The following is a 9,589-nucleotide window of genomic DNA, read 5'->3' as shown; positions in this document are numbered from 1 at the left end:
AAAAAAAAAAAAAAAAAAAAGGAAAATATATTAAATAATGTATTTTTCAATTTAGTTTTTTTTTTTTTAAATTGTTTTTTCTTTATGGTCAAAACAGTGGAGAAAAAAGACAGCACTTTAACGTTACCGCATAGTGGTATTAAACTAAGCAATAGATTACACCTACTACTCAAAAACAGAAACAGTTCCTTTAACAGACTTCCACACAGCTTCAGTGTATCAAATTTCATTCATACTTTTAGTTTAATACGAGGTTATAGTTCAAGACAAATGTCCAAGATGTCATGTAGTGGAAATGAACCTGAAACCACAGAGTTACAAAACAAACTTCTTAACCAAACAGCTAGGCCTGCACCTAATTACTTCCTTCAGGTAAAAGCTGTACCGAAAGTAATGCAAACAGGAGCATAAATATTTTATTAACTACCACAGGTTGTTTCAATGGCACATGTAGATAGCGCAGCTCAAAGACTTATAGTAACTCTTCTTATTCTATATTGAAAGCAAATAAGCTTCTAAGCAGAAGCAAAACATGTTGTCATTGAGTTCTTGACAAAGGTAGGGTACAGGCTGTCTGACAGCCACAGATGACTAAAGGTTGTTTATGGAGATAATGCTACTGACAAGAACAATGGGCATGAATGGATGAAGAAGTTTAACCCTTTAGCTTTCAGATTTCTTTGTCAAATGCAATGCTTATTTATTCATGTTGCTTTGAATTAACAGTGCATTATTTTGTAGCTTTCAGATTTCAATTATGGAATTGTTTACTTTTAGAATAGGTGTGAGACCATATTTAGCCAGTTTGAATATAAAACAAACAGAATATTTTGGCTGGATTGGCCGGTTTAAATGCTAAAGGGTTAGGGTTAAAGAAAGGAAAACTGGCATTGAAGAAAAACCATGCAGTGGGAGAACTGCAGCCATTGATGCAAATTGCAAGTGAGTAGACAAATGATTTGTGCAAACACAAATATCACAAACTGTAAGCTTGCTGCACAATCAAAATGCATTATATAAGATGGTGCAAGATTCTGGGTGATGAAGAGTTTGTGCAAAGTTAGTGGTTGATACCTTGGCACTTAACATTCAGTTCAAAGGAGAGAAAAGTAGATGTCTGCTATGATTTGCTGGGAGCATTTGAAGTTAATAAAAACAGGTGTTTTTTTTTTTCCTGATATAGTGATGGGGGATGAAATGTGATTGTATCTTTATGAGCTGGAAATGAAGGCTCAATCCTTGGAATGGCATTGCACCCCTTACCCAAATATAAGACACCAGCGGTTAGCACAGCAAGTCATGGTGATTACTTTTTTGAAATGGTAAGGACATCATTCTCTTTGATTTTTCTGGAACATGATGGACTACAATGTGTGATATGTGGAGACACTCAAAAATATTTGAGAAGTCATAAAGAGGAATAAACTAATCTGAAAATGATCCATATCTTTGGCAACAAATCAGGAAATTGGCAAATGGAGCTGGCTGATTATCGTTTAACTATTATGGGACCCAGATCAGGTGCTCTCTGATTTCCATCTACTTGGTCCAATGACAGATAGTCTTAGGGGACAACAATTTGACAATGCAGATGGAATGGAAGTGGCTGTGAAGAAGTGGGCATAACAATGCACACCTGAGTTTTTTCAAAGAAGATTCAATGAAGATGCAAAGATAAAGACTGTCAAGTAGCACCTTCATCCGGATTTAGAGATGCTCTACAAACATGTGCAATTTGAATGAACCAAGTTAATCAAAAGCTTATGTGCACTTTTGTATTATTTTTGGTAGAAGTCTCGTAATTCACAGAAAAAAACAATTTACTGAAATTAGATACAAGAATATATAACTATCTTCATCAATATTTTACATCCACATTTTCATGCTGGCATTGGCTGGATGTATCGTCATAGACTGAGTTAGTTCCTATTTAGAACAACTGACCTCTTTCATGGATCAAAAGACCACACATCCATACATTACATTTCCAGCATGCTGTCTACAGCTGGATGCCTTATCACCACTTTACTTAGTGTACTGGGTATATATTTTCCTGACATCAGCACTAAAGAGGTTGTTGTATCCTCAATAAATCGAAAGAATCCTTTCTACCCTACATTATCTCTGATCAATTGTTCACCAGCATCATAGGGGTTGTCTTGTCCACTGCAGATAGAAGACTAATGAAAGAGAACCAGTGTGAGAGACTGATAAAAGAGGGAGTAATGAAAAAGAACAAGTCTGACCACAGTTTACAAGAAGTACTTCAAATAGAATTCCTACCTTTATATGTATATTTTTTTTATCTTAAGTTGAAAATGTCAAGTGAGAGGTTAATATAGAAAAGAATAAAGGAAGAGAGTGACAGGCAGCTACACAATAATTATTGGTAAGATGGTTGGATAATAGCAATATGAGTGGCATGATGTGGAGAGAGTGATAGGAATGAGACAAGGTGATAAAAGAGTTCTGGAAGTGAAAGTGTGGTGGGAGAATATGAGGGAGTAATGAATGTCAACAAAGAGAGAGAGAGAGAGAGAACGAACAAAAGATCTACAGCTAACAAAAAGAAGACTGAATACAGCTAGAGCCAATACAATGTTAAACCTTGTTACAGAGGTGGTGTGATGTGGGAGAGATAGTGTGATATAGGGAGGACATTAATAAGGAAGGAAATAAGTCCCAGTTCAGTTCCACAGTGTAGCATCTTAGTAGGTATTTTCCCTATGGCTGACCAAAGCTTTGTGAGTGGATATGGTAGAAGGTAAGAGAGAAGTCCATCATATGTGTGCATGTGTATATATATATATATATATATATATATATATATATCCTTGCCTTAACATTTGCACTAATTGTAAGCAAATCTGACCATTGTATTATACATGTTCGAAGGACTATAGGAAATATCACCTTCCTTGGAAACAAGTGAAGGTCAGAGTCATAAAATCTACCTGAAGGATTTTTACCTGACCCATGCAAGCACAAAAAAAAATGGATGTTAAAACAATGATGACAATCTATGTACATGTAAATAAAAGTTACCAACCATGGCCTAGGCTGCCTTCCATATCTTGATTGTAGTACCAACTGTCATCTGAAAGACAAAAAAATTAACCCTCAATAGAATCATGATGACCAAGTGAATTATTTCAAAATGAGATGTTGACTAAACATCAAACATACAGAGAAAACATTTCTAACACTAAATATCACCAGAACAATTAACTTTAGCCCAGGGCTGAAGCAAAGCAACAAGAACAGTAGCAAGAGTGTCAATATTGTTGAACAAGCTTGTTTCTACAATAATCATCTCTTTAGAAACTCAAAAGAAATGCTGTTTGTTTTGCTACTTTGCTATATAGATACTCAAACATATGCTGCATGTACTTCAGCCAGGTCTTCTAACCAATAAGTCCAAGTAAAACTCCAATAACAAAGAAACTCAAAACAAATGTTTCACCTATCAGTATTTAAGTAATCCTGAATAAACAATAATTCAACTTTGTACTGCTTGTTAATGATTTCAAAAGACATCAAACTCTGATGCAACACAAGTGGGACGTGTGTTAAATATTTAACTTAGCATGACTCCTTCCGTAAAGGACTGCAGTTGGCTGAAAGAAAGCTATGAAAATCCAACCACACACTTCATGAAAACAACACACAATATTGTTGCTGACAAAACTTTTATAAACTTTTGAGAATATGTGAATTATTTATCGAACTAAATTTGTAGACTGGCACCCATGCCAACGTCTCTTTCATTGAACACTAAACTCGGCTTGCGAAGACCTGTTGGGGCAAGTGAAAGCGAAATCGTGATGGCACCTGTACCAGTGGAGCACTAAGAGCACCGTCCGAGCATGATCGTTGCCAGAGCAGCTGTCTGGCTTCCGTGCCGGTGGCACATAAATAGCACTATTTGAGCATGATCGTTGCCAACGTTGCCTTCCTGGCACTTGTGCCAGTGGCACGTGAAAAGACATTCGAGCAAGATCCTTGCCAGTGCTGCTGGACTGGCTCCTGTGCAGGTGGCACGTAAAAGACACCATTTCGAGCGTGGCCGTTGCCAGTACCGCCTGACTGGCCTTCTTGCCAGTGGCACGTAAAAGCACCCACTACACTCTTGGAGTGGTTGGCGTTAGGAAGGGCATCAAGCTGTAGAAACTCTGCCAAATCAGATTGGAGCCTGGTGTAGCCACCTGGTCCATCAGTCCTCAGTCAAATCGTCCAACCCAAGCTAGCATGGAAAGCGGACGTTAAACGATGATGATGTCAAAGAACACACACAAAGCTATAAACAACAGCATGAAGATACTGTGTTAAAAACTCTTTTGGATAGAAAAAGTCATAGGGGCTCTATGTGTGTGCTTTAAGATATACTATTCTAAAAACAAAGAATTATAAGTAACATTATATTGGACTAAAATTTCAGCATAAAGCATGAAAGCAATAACGAATATCAAGAAAGAAAAATTGTGTTTACCTGCTTTTTTATGGTCAGAAAATTCTTGTGAGTTTTGTGGATAATGTTCTAAACGTGAAATAGGCCGAGTAAAAAGGTAAGATTTAGAGAGGATCTTTGAAACAGCAACCAGCCTAATACTGTCAGAATCAACTTGGGCTGGAACATTCTGACCAATGTTGTTTTCCTTTAAGATAGAATTCCCTGCTTCAGGAAACTGCTGAGCTTCAGCAAGATTATCGTGTGCTAGTTTTTCTAATTTGTTTTGTTTTGAATTCTCAATCAATAAGCTATCGCGAAGAAGGGAACCTGAAGGTGATTGCTCAGCAACATCTTTGCCGTTATTGACCTTTGCCTCTTTGTTTCCTTCAACTAAAATATGTGGAAAACTGACATTCAACTGGTTAGATGAATTAGGAGCAATGTTATTAACTGATGCAATGTTCTGGTTTAGTGGAACCTTTTGCTCAATCATAGCTTCTACAGGAATTTTAACAATATTATCACCATTATTGACTGCATTCTTCTCTGGTGGACTAACAGTTACGGTATCCACATTCATTGCTTTTTGTTGAATAACAGAATTTCCTGGCTGCTGGACAACAGGAACATTTTTCTGGAGGGAATTTTTAGGATTATTAAGAATATTTACTTCATTTTGGTTCAAAAGTTTTTGTTGGGGAGCAGTAACTTCATTGCTCTGAAGAGGAACTCCTTGTTGAGGAACTGATTCCAGCTTATTCTGCTTCAGTTGTCTTATGTTCTTCTGGTCTAATACTTCATTCTGAGGGCCAGGTTGAAAACCATTCTGCACTGGTGTATTCTGATGAACAATTTGATTACCAGATACTTTATGCTGAGAAGCAACACCTTCAGAGTTCTGTGGAAGAAGTTTTTGCTGCAAATTAACATCCAGACTGTTCTGGCTTGGTACTTGCTGAAAGACTAAATTTTGTTGGTCTCTTAATTGCTGCTGCTGAAGATCAGCCAATTTGTTTTGGTCAGGTAATTTTTTAAAGTTGTTATAAACATTCTGATCTTTTTCCTCGGAAGCATACTGATGAGTCTTTACAGGACTTTCTAGATTCTGTTGAACATTGTCTTTTAAGTAATTAGTTGAAAGAGGATCAACTTTTTCAGCTTGAACTGTATCTTTAACTTCATTCACAGTCAAAGCATTGTTCTCCATAACATCAATCTGCCCCTGCAAAAACAAACAGAAGTTTAAGATTAATTAGTAAAGTTTGTTATTACTCTTTTTCCCTTCCCCTTTCCACTACGTTCTTCTCTCTCACTGCCAGTATCTCCACCTCCATCCACTCACAATGATAAATCTATTCTACCAATTGTATTTTAACTTCTCTCAGCATCTCACTTAATGTCCCCACTCTCTCCTGTTCTTTTTCAGTTGTGGGGACCTTTTAGTCTCGCAAGCTACAAGGTAACCTCACTAGTGCTGGTACCACAAAAATGCAACTCTGTAAGGTGGTTGGCAAATTGAATACAATCAATGTAGGATTGAGGCCTCTTTAATCTTGCCAAGGGCAGAACAATCTCTGTAATGCTGTTGCCATTAAAAATAGTGTAAATGGGTTGGTGTTAGAAAGCAGGACACATAGCCAAAGAGACTATGTTCAAAATGACATAGTGGAGCAGATTTGTGATAACCCAAGCCAAAGGATCCTATCAAACCATTGTACCCATACCAGCATGGAAAAAGAATATAAAAATGGTGAGGATAATGATTTGTTAGTATAGAATGAATAAAGATTATTAAATATTCTTTTATCTTTTATTTAATTCGGTCATTTTACTGCAACCATGCTAGAGTACTGTCTTGAAGGGTTTTAGTCAAACAAATCGACCTCAGGACTTCCTTATGCCAAAATTAGAAATCATTAATATTATTATAAATATTATTCTTTTAAGTAGTTTTACTATTACTACTACTACTACCACCACCACCACCACCACCACCACCACCACCACTACTACTACTACTACTGAGTGACAGAGCAGTGCATACCATCAAAATCACATTGGGATACAAATATATGAAGCCCAATATATCCATCATAACAAACCCATCTGATAAGGTTACACCAGGCACATGCATCACAACCATGGGCACACGACATGGTATTCTCATATCAAGACAAACAGCACATAACCTTGTAGGTGGGGCCCAGTTAGAATTTTCTACTCAAAAGGTCCCTGAATAAGGGTTGTTTAAAGATGATGAACGAAACACCCATGTTTCCAGAGGTGAATTATTAAAACCCCAAAGAATCCCTCTCAACACATGGCTATAATTCTCTTCCACTACTCCTTTTTGTGATTAGAGATGCACATATTGTCAGCCACCAAGGGATACATTCAACTGGTTATGGTCAAGCAACTGACAAGCAAATCTGTGGTATTGAGGAAAATATTTGCTGTAGCCCATCCTTTACACCAAGACAAAACATGTACATGTTAACACTTCCAATCAGTTAAGATTAGAAACTATGAGAGCCAGTGCCTGGTATAGCATCAGGGAACTTATTATTTTCATTATTATAGAGCTGGCAGAAATGTTAGCATGCTGAGCAAAATTCCTAGCAGCATTTTGTCTGGAAACTGCACTGAAGTTGAGTATATGTGCATGTATAGGCATCCCTTTAATGTCAAGGTAGAAATACCTCACAAACAAATAAATTTAGTAGCAGATACAGTATGAAGGGAATAAAATTCTTGATGTAGCATTCCAGCATGGCCAAAAAAGATACAGGGATACTCCTTTCAATAAAAGAATAAAATATTAAAACAAAAAAAAAGAGCAAAAAATAAAACCAACTTACCGATAAGTCAGAATTTGATGGAAGTTTAGGTTTAATATTTTCTAAAACTAGAGTATTTTTTGAGGTAGTTATGTCCTGTTGGATTGGTCGTGAATCACTGGAAGCCCTACGATGACGACTGTTAACAAGAGATACCAGATTGTGGCGCACATTTATATCTTGGCTGTCTTCTTCAGGAAATACATCAAACTGATTTAGTTCCTTGAATAGGTTTTCTGTACAAAAATACAAATAATAAAAACATTTAAATTAGCCAGTGAAAGTATTCAATCAAATGTTATGCCAAACTCCAATTCAGGAATAAGGTTTACATAGAGGAAAAAAGACCCTACAGTTAATAGAAAGAGGAATGTTTGCATGTAGAAATATGAACCCTAAAGTTGATAGGAGATAGGGAATGGGTTATGTATTGGTGTATGGTCCATGAAATCAACTTCTAATAGGTAAATTCACAATGGTTACAGTTGAGAAAAAAATTCCCCCTTATGGTAAAAGGTGTAAAACACCATATCTGCCCAGTGCTTCCCTCTAGTGGATTCCCAGGTATGCATTTTTGACAGTTTAGCCTTCCTCAATGGGAAAAAACAAAGAGAGACAACTCTGGACAAATTTGAAGCTGTAGTTTTAACAAAAAAGTCAGTCAACAACATTGACTGAGTAGTACCAGTGCTTTTTTAAAAATCATGGTTACATTTGATCATACAGATTGTTTATTTCAAAAGGATAATTTTTTAAGATCATGAGCCAATATAGCCTCATTGAAATTAGGTTACTTGCTGGTCCCCCCACCTTATTATTATAGTATAGATTACTGTATCTAGTGGTAATACAAATTAAAATTTTCAAAACCATGATAATTTTAATCACTGCTCTATATCCCACTGGTGGTATGTGTGTATTAGGTGAAAAGAAGATTTTGTAGGTTTTTTGGGGAAAAACTGCATCCAATAGCTATCATGGGTATTTTGTTGAGTGCTGTGTTTTTCGCAGCATGTTAATAAAACCTTAAGATGCCACCCAAATGCCCTTCACCTTCTAAAGCTTCTGACAGTGAACCTCAGTGCCAGAGAAAGGTTATGACGCTCCACGAGAAGGTACAACTGCTGGATATGTTCCAGGAAGGTAAAGTTATGCTGCAGTTGGTCACTATTATGTTGTCAATGAATCACAATATGCTCCATAAAGAAGAACGAGGTGGTGATCAGGACTACTGTAGCAGTAAGTTTCTGTCAAAAGTGCCAAAAAGATAATGATAATGAGAAATAAGCACTATGTCAGGATGGAATCTGCCTTGGCATTGTGGATCAGTGACTGCAAGAAGAAAAACATCCCCTTGAGTGGTAGCATTATCCGCAGGAAAGTGCAGAAATTATACCAGCAGTTCAACAGAGGAGACGGAGCAGAAGGCACCGAAGAACCACAACCAAGACTATTGACAGCACTGGAGCCTGAAGACTCTGAAGCCAGCAAGGGATGGTTTGACCGTTTCCAGAAACGATTTAAAATAAAGTGTGTCTTCCTGCATAGAGACACAGCATTGGCTGACAAAGAAGCTGCTGAGAAGTACCTCAAGACCTTCAGGCAGATCATTGAGGACAAGGGATACAAGCCGGAACAGGTTTTTAATATGGATGAGACTGGCTTGTTCTGGAAGAAGATGCCTTCTGGGATGTACATCATGAAGGACGAGGCCAGAGTCCCAGGATATGAGGCACAGAAGGACAAAGTGATGGTAATTACGTGTGGCAATGCTGAAACCTGGATTTATCTACAAGTCCACAAACCTGAGGGCTCTCAAAAATACGAATAAAAACCTGCTGACTGTCCCCTGGATGCACAACCCCAAGGCCTGGATTACCAATAGTCTAACTTTGAAACGGTTTCACCAATGCTTCATCCCTCAAGCCAAAGAATACCTCCAAAATGAATGTATGGAATTCAAGGTGTTGCTTGTTATGGATAATGCTGGTGGTTACGCTTTACATTTGAATCACGAGGGAGTCCAAGTAGAGTTCCTCCCTACCAACACCATCTCCATCATCCAGCCTATGAATCAAGGCATGATCTATACCTTCAAGTCACATTACATTTGGAACTCTCTTCAACATCTTGTGGACACAATGGATTTGGATGAGAATTTCAAGTTACAGGAGTACTGGCATAACTTAACGATTGCAATGTACCTGTCAATCATCCACGCTGCTCCTAAAGGCATGAAAAAAGAAACATACATATATATCATCATCATCATCATCGTTGTTTAACGTCTGCTTTCCATGCT

The 9,589-nt window shown here is 37.5% G+C and overlaps 1 protein-coding gene across 2 annotated transcripts in view; it reads right to left on the bottom strand.

Annotated features, from left to right (window-relative positions):
- Positions 1-9,589, bottom strand: part of LOC106883658 (uncharacterized) — a 45,281-nt gene that overhangs the window by 23,727 nt on the left and 11,965 nt on the right. For both annotated transcript variants that reach the window (XM_052969474.1, XM_052969475.1), the window contains exons 2-4: positions 7,309-7,523; positions 4,490-5,672; positions 3,050-3,097 (exon numbers count right to left, since the gene is read on the bottom strand). In XM_052969474.1, the coding sequence (XP_052825434.1) occupies positions 3,050-3,097; positions 4,490-5,672; positions 7,309-7,523 (1,446 nt within the window). The remainder of the gene's footprint in view (positions 1-3,049; positions 3,098-4,489; positions 5,673-7,308; positions 7,524-9,589) is intronic.

This window comes from Octopus bimaculoides, chromosome 7 (genome assembly GCF_001194135.2).
Source record: "Octopus bimaculoides isolate UCB-OBI-ISO-001 chromosome 7, ASM119413v2, whole genome shotgun sequence".
Lineage (NCBI taxonomy): Eukaryota > Metazoa > Mollusca > Cephalopoda > Octopoda > Octopodidae > Octopus > Octopus bimaculoides.
This window is presented reverse-complemented; position numbering and strand designations above follow the sequence as displayed.